At 36.8% G+C, this 18,615-nt stretch overlaps 1 protein-coding gene across 40 annotated transcripts in view; it reads left to right on the forward strand.

Annotated features, from left to right (window-relative positions):
• Window positions 1-18,615, forward strand: part of RIMS2 (regulating synaptic membrane exocytosis 2) — a 445,399-nt gene that overhangs the window by 80,901 nt on the left and 345,883 nt on the right. For 32 of the 40 annotated variants that reach the window (XM_040696415.2, XM_025148070.3, XM_046937976.1 and 29 more), the window contains one exon: window positions 8,195-8,206. The exons of the other annotated variants lie outside the window; for them this stretch is intronic. In XM_040696415.2, coding sequence (XP_040552349.1) covers window positions 8,195-8,206 — 12 coding nt within the window. The remainder of the gene's footprint in view (window positions 1-8,194; window positions 8,207-18,615) is intronic. 40 annotated transcript variants of the gene reach the window in all.

An 18,615-nucleotide genomic window follows, 5' to 3' on the forward strand; every position in this document is an offset into this window, starting at 1 on the left:
CTTTTTTTTTTTTGAAAAACTACTGTTTTGTTGATTCACTTTATAGCTCATTTTTCTGAAAGATCAGTTTGGATCATTTTACATAAAGATTCTAGAGCAAGTCTCTGTAATCATAGTGAACACGAAACCAAAATATTTAATTTAGACTGATGCTGTGGCAGCCTCATATTGGTAATGTCTTTTATGCATATACACATTACTTCACAAAATCAGTTTTGATTCTACCTTACTATAGCTTACAAGAATTCATTCGTTTCCATTTTTCTTACTGGATACTACTTCACCTTCTTGGAGGATGACTTGTAATAGCTTCCTGTGTTAGCTGTATCTGATTTTCTTTGTTCTTTTGAACATAGATGTTTCTAGACATATTTTACAAGTCTTCTTTGGATGTTGTGTAAGATACTTAAAGAATCTTTGTGTTTCCTGCAGGCATTTCACCCTTTTGACTGTTCTTTTGCTAGTTTGTTCTTAGACTGAACTGTTCTTCCACCTTTGCCTTTTTTTCTTTCTGATCTTTCACTGTACAAATGAACCTTTGTTCTCTTGCTTAATCTTTTAAAATATTCCTCTATGAATACATATAGGAATAAAACAAGAATATGAATTTGAGAAATTGTTACACTTTTTTTTTTGCTCTCATGTTCGTATTTTTTGTTGTAATCATTGACAGGATGTATATAACCTTTATTTGGTTTTGTCTGAATTTATGAAGTACTTGGTGGTGATGGGATGGTGATGATTTCTTGTCGATTTTCAAGACATGAAGTACAAAGAAGTTTATTCTTAATCTAATTTTTGGCTCATATTAAAATGCCCCCCCAAAAAAGTTTTTAGTAAGAACAGGAATGGCATTTTTTAAATACAGATAACAAGGAGACGATAAGAATGTTTGAACAGTCCACAAGTACTCCAGTCTTCTTTACAGATATACCTGCATATAAAGCTGTGAAGAAAGGTGTGGTTTCCACAAAGAATTACATCAGGGGTCTCAGAATAGTTGGGTGATTTATTCCTTTTTCAGTTCAGTTACAGTGCCTCAAAGGCATTAAAATTATGTTCATGTTGTACAAAAATTGTCATTATATGCAAGTTCTTTCTAGATCAAACAGAGAATAATGATTATGGTGGTACTGTTGCTTCTATGCTCTTGCTTACCTACATTAGTGAGTGTTTGACCAGGGTAGGGAAGTTAAATTTCATTAAGGTAAGGGAGCTTTAAATGGAACCTCTTACTATTTTGAACTATTTCACATGGATAAAATTTGAATCAAAAATAATAAATCACATAACAACAATCCATAGTGATATAGGTTCTACTGATATACAAGATGTACTTTATTTGCAGAGAAATACACACTGATTGAGACAGAAGACAGTAGAATGAGGTTTATGCAGCTGAGAAATTTGAATGCTAAAACGTTGAACTTATACTACTTTCAGATAGATAAAAATGTGTAGTGAATATACATTTCAACAGCTCAAAATGCCAGTTCAGTAAACTAACATTTAATTTCTAGAGGAAGAAAACAATACTTGTCTGAAAACTTAATTTGAAATGTGGTAAATACCTCCTTTTAGGATGTTGGGCAACCTACTACCCGTTACAGCTGCTGAAACATTTCTCTCTTTGTCTCTGAACATCAAGAGATTTTCAGCTGTTTGACAGGAGCCAGCCAAATGTGTTTGAAATACATGAAGTTTAAATAGGAAAATTCTTCAGCTCCCTCTGGTTCCGTGAAAGATTTGCATTTTGATTACTTCTCTGAGGCTATTTGATTTCTTTTTTTCCAGAAAACCATCAAGTTTTTTTCTCATCTTTGATGAGCAAATGCATTTCTAACTGCAGGATGTACAGTGTAGACCATTCATATGCAGTCACAAAATGTAATTTATTTCATTCTGTTGATAATTAGTGGGCAACGAAGAATTTGCATGTCACTATCAGGATTTCTAGGTCACCAGGATTTGGAATAATTGCAATGATTTCCTGTCACATGGGAATAAGTTGGCTTTTCAAAAATATGACTTGATTCTGCATTTCTCTAGAGAAGACATGACACGCATATTACCAAGAACACTAGAAAACTCCAGCACACATGAGATCTGATCATGGTATATGAAAACAACAATGCTAATGCCATAGTGAAATCTGGGATTAGCTGCCTGGGAAAGCTGCATGAGAAGGAGCTCTCAAAGGCTCCAAGGGGCACTGTTTTGCTTGGGAGGTGCTTTACAGATTGGGCACTCATATCCATGCCGCTGCCTGTCTGTGTCCCTTGCTGACGTGCATCCGTAGGCTTGGCTTCCTGGCTGGCCTTGGTTCTGCCTCATCTCCGTGGACCTGTTGAGCTCTATCCTATTCCCCTTACCTAAGGCCGTGGAACACAATTCTGTTAGTGGAAGCATGACCTGGCCCATATCTTCCGTTGTGCTCTGCTTCTGGCTCTGGCTAGGCTACTGGCATTGCCTGTACCTATAGTAAAACTCAGAAAAACTGAGTTCTTTTGATTGCTGCATACAGCACTGAGATTAAAGCTTGCACAGCAGTCATTTTGAGCTATGCGACCTTCACAGATTTGTAGGTGTTGGAAGGGTCCTCTGAAGATCATCCAGCCCAAACCCCTGGTACAATAGCTTTCCTGCAGTAGGTTCCACATGAAAATGCCCAGGTGGGTTTTGAATATCTCCAGAGAAGACTCCACAGCCTCTCTGGGCAGCCTGTTCTAGTGCTCTGTCACCTTCACAGTAATTTTTTTCTCATGTTTGTGTGGAACTGCTGTGTTCCAGTTTGTTCCCATTTTCCCTTGTCCTGTTACTGGGCACCACCAAAAGGCTCTTCGCCCCATCCTCTTGACTGCTGCCCCTCATATATTTGTAAGCGTTGATAAGATCTCCCCCTCCCTTAGTCTTCTCCAGGCTGAACATCTCCAGGTCTCTCATTACTGTCTCTCAACATAGGGGAGTTGTTCCAGGTCCCACATCTTTGTAGCCCCCTGCTGGACTCAGTCTGGTAGTTCCCTATCTTTCTTGAACAGAGTAGCCCAGGGCTGGACACATTAGTTCAGATGTGGTCTCACCAGGGCAGAGTGAAGTGTGTGTGTGGGGTGGGGTGGGTGGGGGGGGAGCGGGTCACCTCCCTCGACCTGCTGGTCACACTGTTTTTAATGCACTCCAGGATACCAGTGGCCTTCTTGGCCAGAGGGACTCATTGCTGCCTCCTTGTCACACTATTGTCCAACAGGACACTCAGATCATTCTTCACAGAGCTCCTTTCTCAAAGATCAGCCCCTAAACCTGTACTAATGCATGCGGTTATTCCTCCCTAGAACTCTACCCTTGCCTTTGTTGAACCTCATCGGGTTCCTGCCCAACTCTCCAATCCACCTGGATCTTGCTGAATGGAAGCACAGCCTTCTGGTGCTTCAGTTACTTATCTTGCAAATTGATGCAGAACTGACACCCAGGTGCTGCATTTCTACACTGACATCACAGATTTTCTTTTTTTTGTCAGGGGGAAAAAAAGAAGTGATTTTAGTAGAAACTTTGATATTTTAATTTCTTTCAAGTGATAACTACAGAAATTATTCATTTTATTATTTTCACTTAGCTGTTTTGAATCATATTAAAGAGCAGATGATCATCTGGGATAGGCATGTTTGAACTCTTCACTGTTTCAAAGCTTTCAAGAATTTAAGAGATTATTATGAAGCTGACACAATAAAGAATCAGTAATTTTAGGCAAACTGATAGCTTTCCACTTAAAGTGAAAAAATACTTTCTGGAAGTGTGGCTTTGGCATACCCAGTCAAATGCCAGATTTACCTTCTAACAGATTCTTTTTAATGACTTATTCTGCTTTTCCCCTGAACGTGGGATAGAATTCCAGTCATTTTCTCAGATTTCTGTGTTTGATTATTCATGCACGTAAGGCCTTTTTCAACAAAACTGCTATTAAAATGTACTTGCATTCTCTCCATGGAACAGAATACGTATCTTCAAAGTTTGACCAATTTGTTACATTTTTAGTATCTGTTCTTTGAGAACTGGATTGAATGATTTCTTAATTACCTTTGCTATCAAAATGACTGTCTCTCATATGATCAGTCTTGCCACTACTTACGTTCTACCGGTGTGTACTCGGTGTTTTGTATCAACATTGGGTAAGTGGCTGAGAAGCTAGAGTTAGTCCTAAGTATTGTGTGAAGGATGATTGTCTTTAATTTCACATTTGTTTATATTTCATAGCCTGATTCTGAAAAGAAACTTCATCCTTGAAGTCTCACCACATAGGTAGATTTTGTCTGAACCAAGTCTTGTGCATCTGTTGTGATTCATACATTACAGTGTGAATAAGAAGATTTAGAGTCTTACCTGCCTTCAAACTAATTTCTAGAATTACTGCTTTGCATTGGAAAACTTATTTGGAAGTGTTTGAGGCTCTTTGTTATGTAACTCTGCTCGTTCAGCCTGGAAAAGTGAAGGCTGTGGGGAGAGCTTATTGTGGCCTTCCGATAGATAGTGATTGGACAAGGGGGGATGGTTTTAAACTAAAGGAGGGGAGATTTAAGTTAGACATTGAGGAATTTTTTTACTTCAGTGGTGAGTGCTGGAGCAGGCTGCCCAGAGGAGCTGTTGATGCCTTGACCCTGGAGGCCATGCTAGATGCGGCCCTGGGCAAACTGATTTAGCACTTGATATAGTGGCTGGCAACCCTACCTGTGGCAGGGGGGTTGGAACTTGCTGATCTTTGAGATCCCTTCCAACTCAAGCCATTCTATGATTCTGTACTAAGAATTTTTGAGAAATATATATCCTATACTGAGTTTTTAGGAAACATGAACTGTTGTGTACTCCTTGCATACATTCTTAGGATGTGTTTAGTGTTTTTTTTATCTCTTCTGTCATTCAATTTGGGTTTTGGAAATTCTTGAACATAAATTGAGATTTGGCAAAATGAGGTGGTGTTGAAATAGAGCAGTGTTACCAGATCAATATATCTGAACCAATAGTTTCTAACATTAGAACCTACTGGCCTAAGAGTAATAACTAGGAAAACTGTCTCAAAGCTCTTAAACTCTTTTATATAAATTTTATATATGTATATATAATATATTTAGGTGTATATCGGTGTTACTGCAAGAGTTTGTTTCTGTCTTTTAAATTCGTTATTTCTAACGCTTTTCTATTACTGGATTACTTGTTGTCATATTAATGTAATTTTTTTCTTTATAGTTTTACTTCTCTGAAGTGTTTTAAAAATCCTGGTATTTTAGACAAAAACTGAGTGGAAAAAGTAGATTAGAACATAATTCACGTATGAAGAGGGGCAGATCATCTGTGCATTTGCAGGAGACTGTTAGAATATTTAACAGTTAAAATTTTCTGTATATAATTATCATTTTCAATTTGGATTGAGTGGGAGATCATATTAGAACAGCATAAAAATAGTCAGGACATTGGATAAATTACACTAGTCATTATTTTTGGAACAGAGATGAAATAGGGAAAGAAAGTCATATTGATGACAAAGCGGAATGTTTAAATATATACAAGTGCATTATATGTAGGTAAAAGCTATTGAAAAAGGCTAATATAGCTAGATTTTTTTTTTTTTAATGAGTGAGGATGAGCTATCACTGAATATTTGAGATGATCTCTAAATCATCTCATCCAACTTCTTGCTCAAAGGATGTTGAATTACAAGAGTTTTCTGAGGTCCTTATCCAATTGAGCTTTGAAACCTCAGGGACAGAGATTCAGCAACCTTTTGTCCCATGCTTCAGTGTGTGTCTGAGGGGAACGTTACATGTAGTACCACTTGTCATCCAATGACCAAATTATGGGTACTGCACAGTGAAGATTATCAGGAACACTTCAGAATAGTAGTTTCTATTTTATTGAAATAGCACAGTTCTATTCTTTAGAGTCTATTTTAAAACTTCAGGGATATCGATGCAGTGGATATTATGAAAAACTGAAGGCAGAGAGCAGGATTTTGTAAGTTGTTATGACGTGAGAGACTGTGCTAGGAACAGGCAGTTCTGCTTCAAGGCTTAGTCAGCCTAAGTAGGTAGGAGAATAAGTTAAGCTAAATGGTAAATAACCAAACACAAATAATAAAGGCAATTTTCATCTTAAAGTTTATTTTCCTAATGGCCTTGTCTCTTTTTTAACGTTGTTGTATAATTTTAACCTCCTCTGTTTGCTATTTATGTTTCTCATTCACTGATTGTTTTAAATATGTTTTTAGTTTAAATTTCATTGTTTCTGTTTCTCATTTTTGTGTTAAAACTGCTACCTTTTTTTTTTTTCTTCAGTTTCATGTATTTAACAACTTTGTCATTATTTACTATTTTGTCTACTGCATCTTTTAGGAATTTATATGATTTTGTTAAGTTCTTTTGTTTAAAATTGAGTCCTTAAACTGGAGACATGGATGAGTCTGATTCAATTGCTCTTCTGTGCTGTTACTTAGTCCTTCCTGCAGAGGTGAGATTTGCCAAGAAAGGAACTAAATTACACAGACTCTGTTTCAAAAATTTATTTGCCTCTGTGCTGAGAACACCTGGTTATGGATTATGCTCCACTTGCATGGTAGAAGTATTTCTGCAGAGGTGAAGATGAGATATTGAGACCCTGGTGTTTCCACTCAAAACATCTCTGAGCATCTCCTGCCACTCATTGCATTTAACTGAGAATGCCGCTAAAAACTGTAGCATCTTTGAAAACGCTTTAAAGTCACTGCACATAAGATCAAATTGAGTCAGATGGGATATGTGGAGGCAAGCAGGCTTACATTCAGAATGAGACCTAAGAAACCAAGGCTTCTTAGGATTTCATCCAGGTGAGTTGTGAAAATCTGCAAGGATGCAGCTTCTGTAACTTCTTTGGGCAAACTCTTTCAGTGCCTATCAACTCTTCAGGCTTTTTGCTCTTATATCCAGTCCAACCCATCCTTTGTTGCATTTTGTCCATTAGCAGTGCATCTTCAAGAAAAATTCTGGCTTTGTCTTCTCTGTAGCTCAACTTTATGTAGTTGAAGTTTGCAAATAGTTCCCTTCTTGCCCCATCCATTTCCACCTCTGCCTTCTTTAGGCAAAGCAAGTCTATCTCCCTCTCTCCCTCCCTCATCTCCTTGTGTACTCTACTTCTGACTGTCCTAGCTGGCTTCTGCTGTTTTCTCCTGTTTATAACTCTAGTGCTGGGAGGAACCTAAAACTTTAATGGCACAGGAGCACAAAGTTACATGTCATATGGGTGTCTGAATAACGAAGTATAGAATGCGTTGTCTCCCTTTCTTGGTGAGCAGTTTTATTTCTAACCAGGCAAGGTGCTTATTTGCATGTCTACATTTAATCTCTGTATTGGCATGTGAAATCAAGGTACCAGAAAAATACTGCTCATTTATACATTGTTCATCATCATTAACAAAAATGGGATATAGTTGTGACTGAAGTCATTTTGAATAATTTTGTTTTCTGAAGCATTATTCCATTTAAGCACCTGAAAGACAGTTCCTTCACGGAAAATAATAATAAATGGGAATATTTGTACTTAATATTTATGAATATGAAAAAAGAGTGTAATATAGATCTGATATGACATGCAGTGAACCCTTGTGAAAAACTCTTGTCTCTTTGTGCTTTAAAACTCTGAAATTTTAAAGACCTTCTGAGTAACTAATGTGCAGTTATGCCATTATGCATATCCTCAGTCTGTCTGTATAGTATACAGAAATCCTTCACCTCTCTGGACTCAGTGCAAGTGCAAAGGGTTGATGCATGCTAATCGTTTGCAGTACTGGTGTCCAAGACATGTGGAGATAAATTCTGCATCCTTTGTGTGACATGCCCTGTTTGTTTTATTCAGGTAAATAGATGTGACTCCAAATTATTTTTATGAAAACTGTTTTCTCTGTGAAACTTTCCTTGTACAAATATTTTCTTTCATGCATAAAATCTACTGAATTTAACAAAAAAAGTAAGGAAATTATTAAAATGAAATATTTTTAATAGATCTTCTTCACCATGATAGGAAATAAGAACAATATATGTTAATTCCTTTGACATTTGTTCATTTATTTTACTAACAAATACTACTGCTTGCTTTCAAAATGAAAGTGACTCTTTCCTTCTTTGTCTTTTTTCTGTCCTTTTTTTTTTTTTCTTGCTTTCGTGGATGTGAACTCCAGGAGGACAAAGTGGTTAGAGCCTTTTTTCTGTCTAAGTCCTTTTCTTTTATGGGTAGACTTATTTCCTGGCCTACATTTGCTTTCATTTACCCAGGTGTAATTCCTGCTGAAGGCAAGGGGAGTTACTATCATTAAAATGAAAGCAATATTTGTCATGAAAGGCTTACCTGTTTTTCAGATAACTTAGTTACAATCTGTGAGTTGTTGTGGACGTGTTGCATGATATTCCTCTCTGTTTGCAGCTTTTCTGAGCATGCCCCTACCTTTCCTTTAGTTTTGCAATATGATATGTGCACAATTTAAAAAAAAAAAAAAAAAAAGGAAAGAATAAAAGTAGAAAATTGTCTGGTAGGTGTTTCTCATACAAAAATGCAAATGGATTTTATTACAGTGGTGTAAGTTTTAAGGAGTCCCTTTTGCCTCCTATAATATCAATGGGTGTATCGTTGGTATGTGTGCACTCAGTGTTTTTACTTTTTGTAGCACAGTAGTTCAGTTTTGGTTTTAGTGGCAATACAATTAGATGTCAGTAATTTTTAAGAAAACGTACCTATTCTTAACATTTAGCAATGTGCTAGCAAAAACTTAAAGGAATCCATTAATACACATTATTTTTAACATTAATGGTCTATAGGCATTCAAAAATGTAGTGCACATATCGTATGAAGCATCATGTTGAAATAATGTCAGAAGTTATGCATGTCACTGACAGTTTTGCTGATATTATGTCAAAAGTAAATATTTTAATCTGATTTTGTTTTATGTATGTTTAGAAAAGGTAGTATAAAGATGAATTTGAGAATAATCCAGGGTACATTTCAATATTTTACATTTTAAATGTAATTTTTAAAAATTGGAATCAAGAAAGCTACCTGTGCTAATGTGGATCTACTCTTTCATTAAAATCTCTAATGTATGCTAAAAGGAATTGCAATTGCAAAAGCTTGCCCTATAGTGCTTGGGGAGTTCATTCCTATATGAACTAAAGAAATTCTTCAGCATTCATAAGCATCTAGTGAATGTTTACGTGGCAGTCTTTCACTGCTATAAATAGGATTTTTTGTCTTACTGGCAGCATCATCAAGGCTCACATTCAACTCACATTTATTGCTGAAAAAACACATTGCATAAGTTGTAAATCACCTGCTGTTGTTGCTATTTAGGACGTGTTTTTACAAGGGCATATGTGATCTTTGTGGTGGAACACGTATGGATCCCCCAGTCTGTTACAGCACTACAGAAGACTTGGGTGCACTTGTGGATGGCAAGCTGGATATCATGACTGGCAGTGTGCCCTTGCAGCCCAGAAAGCCAACCATATCCTGGGCCACATCAAAAGAAGTGTGGTCAGAAGGTCAAGGGAGGCGATCCTGCCCCTCTACTCTGCACTGGTGAGGCCTCACCTGGAGTACTGTATCCAGATGTGGAATCCTCAGTACAGGAGAGGTGTGGACCTGTTAGAGTGCAACCAGAGGAGGGCCACAAAAATAATCCAAGGGATGGAACACCTCATATATGAGGACAGGCTGAGAGAGCTAGGGCTGTTCAGCCTCGAGAAGAGAAGGTTCTCAGGGGGACCAGGTAGCAGGTGGTTTAATAGAAGAAACTATTATCTCTTTAAAGAGTCAATTTCTCTGTTTCGGTATAATATTGTAAGGAATTGACACGTTAATGTTGTTCCCATAGTCAATCTAACTACTGATGTCCATGAGGTACTCTGTATTGTAGCCGTATCAAATCCTACATTCTCTTGGGAGTAAAGGTGAAGAGCAAAGTAGTTACAGCAGTAATGTTATATGTTTATCTAGTTTTTCTGCCGGTGTTGAGGAAAAATGCAGGAATTTCTACAGCTAATGAATTAGTCAGATTTTACTGTAAATGACAATTATGCCTCAAGTTACTTTATGTAATATCTGATTCTGCTGATTTTTGAAATGAAGATTTTAGGAGTTAAGAAGGAAGAAAAAATGTTACAGGTCATAGTTGTCTTGACTACAAATATTATGAAGTAAGGATAACAGTGGTTTTCATCTTTCTATTTTAGTGATGTTAGTGTGGTTAAAAATATTGGTACATTGTTTGCAGGTACTCTCAAGGCAGGTATCTCAAAAATAGGATTTAAAAAAATATACAACATTTACTTGTATGTTACACATGCAAAGAATCCTTGATATTACTGGTTATCCTTTTCCATTGTTCCAGAGGAAGTGTGAATAACCATGTTCAGTTTTGGGGCCCCCAGCACAATAAAGACATGACATTACTGAAAAGCGAATGGAGGAAGCCATGGCAATGTACAAAGGTCAGGAGCACCTTCCCTACAATGACAGGCTGAGAGAGCTGTGCTCATTCAGCCTGGAGAAGTTCTCTGGGTTCTCTGGCTCTGGAGAGACCTCACTGCTCCTTTCTAGTACCTAAATAAAGGGGGCTTACAGGAAGGCTTTAGAAGGACCCTATCTAAGGTCATTTAGTGATAGAACAAAGGGAAATGGCTTTAAACAAAAAGCATATAGGGTTTGGTTAGCTATTATGAAGAAATTCTTTACTGAGAGGATAGTGAGGCAATGGCACAGGCTGCCCAGAGAAACTGTGGATGCCCCATTTCTGGAGGCATTCAAGGTCAGGTTGGATGGGGCTTTGGATAGCTTGATATAGTGGAAGGTGTTCCTGTCCATGCCAGGGAGCTGGAACTGGATGGTCTTTAAGTTCCCTTTCTAACCCAAGCCATTCTTGGTTCTATGAATTGGATCTTAAGAGGCCACTTCTGTATTTAGTAACCATAGGAGTGACAAATACAATCTAGTGTACTGGATAAAATTATATAGAAGAGATATATATAAGGTATACTTAAGATCTTATGTAGATTTAAGGTAAATATAAGATAAATAAGAAATATAATAAATGTATGTTATACTTATTTATGTTATTTATATTCTGGATCTCCGTCCTCCTACTTAAATTTTTACAATTTCTAGCCAAATAATGTTATTAAAAGGAGCATTTCCTGTAATAGTCTACAGCCAAATCACTGAAACTCATGGAAGGTCTGATTAAAAAGCTGAGGAACTAAGAAGTGCAATAGTTTGTGCAAAATGGATCTTCACTACAAGTATTAGGAAATGAAGTAGTGAATATTTTAATTTTGACTGAACTTCAATTTGTATTTGTACGGCAAACAAGTATACAGATTGTAAGGTAAATAGGTATACAGGTATAGGACCAGAGAAATTATCGCGTTATAAAGGAGTAATGAAATAAAGAGCTTATCCACGCCCTGGGCTTGCTGAAGGGCTCTAAGAGAAATGATCGCCAGAGAGAGATCCTTCCTCCTTGGGGGGTCAGCCCTTAAATGGGGTTTAAGGGCTCCACCCCTTCCAGTCACTCAGGTGAAATTGTGTTCACGTGTGCCCCTGCAGCTGACTCAGCACTTGCCTCAGGTGGTCAATCAGAGGCTCAGGCCATGATTCAACAGTTCCCATACAGTATTTAAACAATTATATAATATATACCTTTGCTTGTCTTTAAAGTTATTATAGATATTTCTAGAGAAAGCAAGTAAATTCATCTTAAAGAAAGGTTTTGGAAACAGCTAACAGGAGAAAACATGATTCTTTCTGATGTAGATTCCTTCTCTTGCTCGTCATGGGTCTGGCTTTTCAGAACTTTAAAAATCTCCATGTAAGTTTAGTTACAGACATCTGTGGTTTAGATACATCGATCTGTGCTTTTCAAGGGCTTGTTTTCTTATTCCTTCTTTAATAACTGTCTCAGGCACAGAGATAAAAGACCAGCTTTAAGGTTCAAGTTAGCTTCAACTTAATTAAATTATGTGGAAATATTATTTACAACAAATAATGTTGAAGTCAGTGCTGCATGTCTGAAGGAGAGTGAAAATCTCATTCTGAATTAGACAGTGTCTGTAGCTGGTAATGAATTCTGTTTTCTCTCATCTCAGAAGTTAGGATGCAATTGCTGATTGTCATAAAAGTAGAGTCAGCTGAAGGAAAAAGTTGGTGTCTATGTGAGTGCAATATATGGAGAAGACATTTTTTAAAATCAAAAGAAGAGAGGCTTTAAAGATATTATGAATCCTTTACTTACTACTCCTTACTACTGCAACTGAGAGGAAGTCTCTCTTTAATTTCACGCAGCTGCTTCATACTAGAAAGAATAGTCTCTTGGATGAGCAGTGATGACACAGGAACCTGATCTGGAGTCCACCAGAGAAAGTGGAAAGACTGAACTATTAGGTGTTAGTCTTATATATACTAATGCAGACCTGTAACTCAAGCTGGAAGAATTGATTGTCTTTTCTAAGCTATATTTCTGCTTAATTTGTTGAACACTTATAATGTGAAGTGGGCAAGTTAGTGGCTTGGCATAGAGAGAATCTGATACTTCTGCTCTTTAATCTCTTTTAGCAGGTTTAGGAAGTTGTTTTTAGGCAGTCTCTTATCAACAGCTACAGGTAAATGAAAGCCGTCAACAGAACTGCTTATTATTCTGTAGAGGATAAACTTGAGAAACAAAACTAGAGAGCTTCCTGCTTGTTTTGTCTTTACAATGTAGAGTGGGTAGAATGTTTAACACTTTGCTTGAAGTAGGTCTTCGATCTTTGTCATGTATGCATTTAAAAATACTTAAAGACACAGACAAATAACTTGTCTTTAAAAATGAAATCCTCAGCCTTTACCAGTCTTAAGAACCTTCAGAATCTTTTTGGATGAAATTGTCTTAAAGACTGCGTTAGTCAAATTCAGAATCAAGTACTGTTACTCAATAGCTCTCCAGGCTAATTCCCCTGGCTACAGGCGTGACTTTGGAGTTTTATTTGAGCTTTAATTATTAAATCAAGGTTTAATCATTTTTGAGATTTCTAGACAGTTTGGAAAACAGCAGTCAGTCTTAGCAATATAGCCTCTTAAAACACTTCTATGTAAGATTACATTAGAAAAGATCAAAAGCAATTAACATTTGTCCTTGTTCTCCCTTTGTGTCTTACTGCAAATAAAACTTTGTATTCCCTAGTTTTCCATTGGTGAATTCTAGAGTAATGAATATTATTCTGTTCAGCAAAGACCAAAGAAGTTGTGAGAATGCTCCCATCCTTCTGTGAAAATTTCAGTTGAACTGTTAACAGGAGAGAAAGCTTCTGTCATTTTAGTTCTGCCACTCCGAACAGGTCCTGGGCCCTGCCAAGTATCCTCATGTTTCTATACCACCTGTGCTGCAGGTATCTGCCTTCACAGTGCCCTGCAACTTTATCACCTGGGATTGCCCTGAGAGGGCAAATATTTGTAAAAATCATGGGTTGTTCTATGCCCTCCTTGCTATTTGCTAATACCTGCTTGGGTTAACTCTTACTATTCATGACACTTGACTCTGACCTTTATGTCTTACCAAGAAACGCGCTCTGGGTCTCACCGAGCTTTTCACAGGTCGTACGTACTCTAAAGGATATTTCATTTAAAACAAAGATGTTAATTTCTTCCTTACTGAAATTTGGGGAAAAAAGAGCCCCAAACTTTTACGGAGAGATTTGTTGAAACAGGGTGATTCCTGGATTTAAAGTACTTTTGACAAAAGTCTCTTATATTACCAATTATTTAGGTTGGTTTTGCTGGGGCATCTCAGCTACAGGAAGCTTAATTATTTTCCTCAGTGTCATTTCCCTGAGTGTTGTCTTTCAGATTGGGATCTCTAAAAGTAATTCAGAGAGTTGGCAATGTAGGCCTTCTTGTCTTAGGCCAGTTATCCTAGGGTGTTCTCTGATACTAATTCTCATGTATCCATTTGTCTAAGCTGCTCTCCTTTATCTTATTGTGTTCAGAGTCACTCTAGTTACCTTCGTCACTATGGAATGTACCTCCAGTAACTGAAGGTGCTTTTAACATATGTAGTCGTGAAAAGCTAGTTTTTTCTATCTTCTGTTTCTTGTATTGCAAAAGATGAATATATGTAAATACCTTTAAATTTCTTCCTAAATATTTTTACTGTTTGATTTTTTTTTTGTATTTGTAGAAGTTGCTCTGCACAGTAAAATCATGTTCTTTACTCAGAAATATGCTACATAGCTTCTGATGGTCAGTATTTTCAAGACTGTCACAACAGTACATACAAAAAATATGGTCAGTATATGTGCATCTTATTAAAGCTGCAGATTGAAACTTGCCTGAAATTCTGATGAAGAGCACGCATACTAGATGACTAGTACTGATGACTAAATTAACACACAAATGACTTTTTCTTAATTACATCTCTTCAAATGTTTTGTTAACTTCAGCAACCTTACTGCCATACTGAAATACTCTCTGTGTAGGTCATCACAATAAAGGAATAGAGAGATTACGATCTGTTATAGTTGAACTTCAGGTTAACTTGTGTGAACTGTTGGAGAAGTTGAAGGCAGTGGGAAGGAATAACACATCCTTCTTATTTTTCTCTCTGCCAAAATTCCCTTTGGCCCATTTCTTCATGGGCAGATCAGTGAAACACTCCCCACAGTGTTCAAGGAAAGGGGGATGTGGCCCTAGAAATTGTTATTCTCCTTTTCGAGCTTTTCTTGTGTTTGAAAATTAAATAGAAAATGAAAATAGAGCAAATTCTTGACACGATGTATGTTCAGAATCATCTTAATTAATGTACTCTAGGACTACAGGGTTTTTAATCTTACTCTGTTGAAACTGTTTGCTTTTATTAGCAAGCTCCGTGCTTGGAGAACACACTCTGGTGTGTTCAAGGATGTATTTAAGAATGAACACAAGCAGTAATTAGATGGGTAAGTAGGTGTGAAAGTCCCTTTACAGACAGACACACACACACACACACACACACGTATTAGTATATATACTGTTACATCAGATGAGGAAGAATGTATGTACCTAAAAGTGTGTATAATTTTTCCACCTACCAAAATTAGTGTAAGAGAATATAATTTCTCCTATAAACCCCTGTCCTGTACACATACATTCTGGTAATGTAATTTTATAGTATAGAAATTAGAAAGAGGTGGTTTATTTTAGAAGGCACGAAGTTCCTGAAAAGCATCAGAGCCGATTTAGAGGGAGCCTGGTGGTATTTCAGGGGCTGGCTTTCACTTTCCTATTTCTCTTACCTTAGAAATCTGTTTTCTAATTTCAGACTGTGAACCTCTTAATGCTTAATTTTCTTTAATCTATCTTAAAATGGTTTTGTCTTAAAATGTATATGAAAACAGCATAGTAAAAATAAATAATGTTATGCATAAATATATTTTCACTGTAATTTTTGTCATTCCAATTAATAGAGCTATTTGCAATTCCAGAATCAGAAGGCTAAGCAGTTCTTGAGCAGTTAAGTTATGTTTGCCACCTGTTGCAATATTCAGAAACCATATCATGTGCTATTAAGTTCCAGGTGTAGACCTTTATCAAAGGTAGCTCAGCAGATTCCTTGTTTCAGTCCCAGGTGTGTAACAGCACACCTAGGACTCTTTGGACACAGTTAGACATCATGGCACAGCAGGGGATGTTATAAATGTTTAATTATCTAGATTCAGCTTCAGTGGCTGGAAACCAGTGCCTATATATATATATAAATAATGAAGGCATTACTAGTGAAAGAGCAAAGCAGCAACCTTGCAAGGTGTTTTTTTTCTTTCTTGAACTCTTAGAAATTTTTTTAGATAGTGTCTTCAAGGAACAGTTTTTTGATAGTTTGAGGAATGAAGTGGAAATAGCCTTGCACCTGGTTTATTACTGCTTGTTTGCTGTTTAGATTTGCTCTGAGAAAACAGGAGTTTATATGATGAGCATGTGCTGATTGATAGATCAAGTATTGGGTGCACAGTCACGACAGGTACTCAGCATAGTATGCATGACTTTATGTAGACAATTTCAGCAGATCTTGGACTTCAGTGCGTTCATGGAGACAATTTAAATAAATGTGAAAAACACTGTGTTTAAACAAGATGTCTTCTTTGAAGTATAAGTAGGAAGTATTTGAAAATTAAACACTCCTGGGTTTGAATTACTATAAAGATGCCTTCATTCTGCACCAAGGAGATCTACGAAGAAATCTGGATTTCAGGTAGCTAATTCAATTTCAGTCAATTGATGTGTGCTAATGTTGGTAGTTTTATTAAGTATTAATTCACTGTAGTTCACAAGTTCTTGTTATCATTTTAGATATGCAAGAAAAAAAAACACACCTATGTTTTGTAAATCAAACACATAAACAAAATTAACAGGAATCCTGGTTGGTGTTGAGGATGATGTACTTTCACAAAACAAATTCCTAGAGTATTTTTGTAGTGATAGAATCATAGATGTGTCTTTAGTGAGAGAAGTTAGAGTTTTAGTTAATTAGTTTACTGTGTGTACAGGTAGACCCACCGTTTACCTTTAAATGTTTAAACTCCCTGAGCATTGTTAATAGTGTTCATTTATCCTGTTCATCTTTCAGTTTCACTGTAATTGCTACATAACTTCAGAGTCATGACCTGGTTAATTAAAGTGTTCTTGCTCTCAGATACTTGGCCATGTGATTAAGAAAGATGATATTTATTGTTAACAATTTGGATTTTTTACAGTTCTAGATAGGTAATGTCTGGTATCTTTCACAGAGATGAGAATGGTTTTTCCTCTGCTTTGGAAGGTAGGGCTGATATGTAAAATTGTCTAGTAGTCTGCATTCAGTGTGAGTTAACTTCGTGAACTCTAACACCATGATGATTATATATATTTTGATGAATTGGTTTTGCTCTTACGTAGGAAACTTGTCTTTATTAATGTCTCTCTTAATCTGCTTTAAATTCTCTTCTAGTTTTATCTAGTGCTAGTTTTGTTTTCCTTTTGTCATGGGTATCAGTGGGGGGAGGACAAAGAGAGCTCTCACTACAGTGGATGCCTTAGTCATTTGGAAAGAGTATAGCTATTGTTTACATTGTTATTAACATGTTTTGTAGCAAAAAGTGAAAGTCTTGCAGGTCGTGCTATAGAGCCTAACACCAATCACAGGTGCCCATTAAAAATCTCTAAAAAAATATTTTTTTATCCAAGATAAAATGCTTTATTTTATGTGCTCTTTGTACTGTGCTATAAACAGGGTTTTTTTCCTTTTTTCCTTTTTGACTTGTTTTTTTTTCTGTTTCTGGACTCTTTGTAGATTAATGTGATCATTTTTGTTTTATAGATTCTTCATTTATTTTGCTTAGCTGGCTGTTTATAAACTTAGTGATAAAATACCTTTGATACTGCAGCGTTAGACTTCTGTAATATTACTGTGCCAAAGGCTTAATAAAATGCCATGTGTGCATTTTTTTTTATTTTGTATTGGGTTCTGATACCTCTGTTGTAGTTGTCATAATTTTTAAATTCAATTTTAAATAATATCAGCACTAAGCCTTTTGGGATTAGTTGCTTACAAACAGTTTATATTAACCTCATTTACTAATCTTTGCTTCTCATTTTTAGTACAACTACTAGCACAGATTATCTGAGGTGTATTTAAGGAAAACCTCTTGTAAGTGGACAGATGTTCATCTTTTATAGTAACGATTAGAAGACATGGCACTTCTTTTGATGATGGTTAAATTGATAGTCTTTTCTTTACTGGTTACCGTTGAAGTCAGCATGGAGTTCTCCTAGTTGAAGCCTCCTATAGAGTGTACTTTGTAGAATCATAGAATTTCCTGAGTTGGAAGGAACCCCCAGCATCTGTCAAGTCCATCTCCGGGCTTCAAAAAGGACCATCCAAAAATAGACATATATGTCAGAGAGTATTGTCCAAATGCAGCCTGGTGGTGCTTTGACCCAGTGGCTGTGACCCCTGGGGAGCCCTGTTCCAGTGCCCGACCATCCCCTGGTGAAGAACCTTCTCTTAATCCCTAACAGCTCCCTCTCGGGTCCTATTGCTGTCACCAGAGAGAAGAGATCGGTTGACATGTTGAACAGCAGTCTGTGAACTAACTGGGTCCCTGAATGATAAGAATCTAGGCCTTAAGGTAAATGCATTGTTTTGGCTCTGCAAAAACTGTGGAGCACTTCTGTATGTCACTCTGAAATGTCCTACTGCAAGATACTTGAGATCAGAAGTTTTGTAGGATTTCTATGATCAGTCAGTGTTTTAGATCTTCTTGATATCTTTGTGGAAAAATGTTCTAAAATATCAAACAAAGAAAAAGCCTGGAGAAGTGTGCATCTGATTGGAAAGCATACAGTGCCTGAGCTACCTGAGAACAATACAGTACAGTAAATCTGGATGTACCCTGCAGGGATGAAATCAATGATGTTGAAGATGTACATGTCTGTGATCCAGAACCACTGCCCCTGTGTGCCTTGTTCCTATTGTTGTGGGGAGTGGTTGAGTGAGGTGCTGTAGTGATCCACTTTTCTCAAGTCTCAAGTTAACACAGAATAGTGTTTTCTGCACATCTGCTAATG

This window comes from Gallus gallus, chromosome 2, assembly GCF_016699485.2.
Source record: "Gallus gallus isolate bGalGal1 chromosome 2, bGalGal1.mat.broiler.GRCg7b, whole genome shotgun sequence".
Taxonomy (NCBI): Eukaryota; Metazoa; Chordata; class Aves; order Galliformes; family Phasianidae; genus Gallus; species Gallus gallus.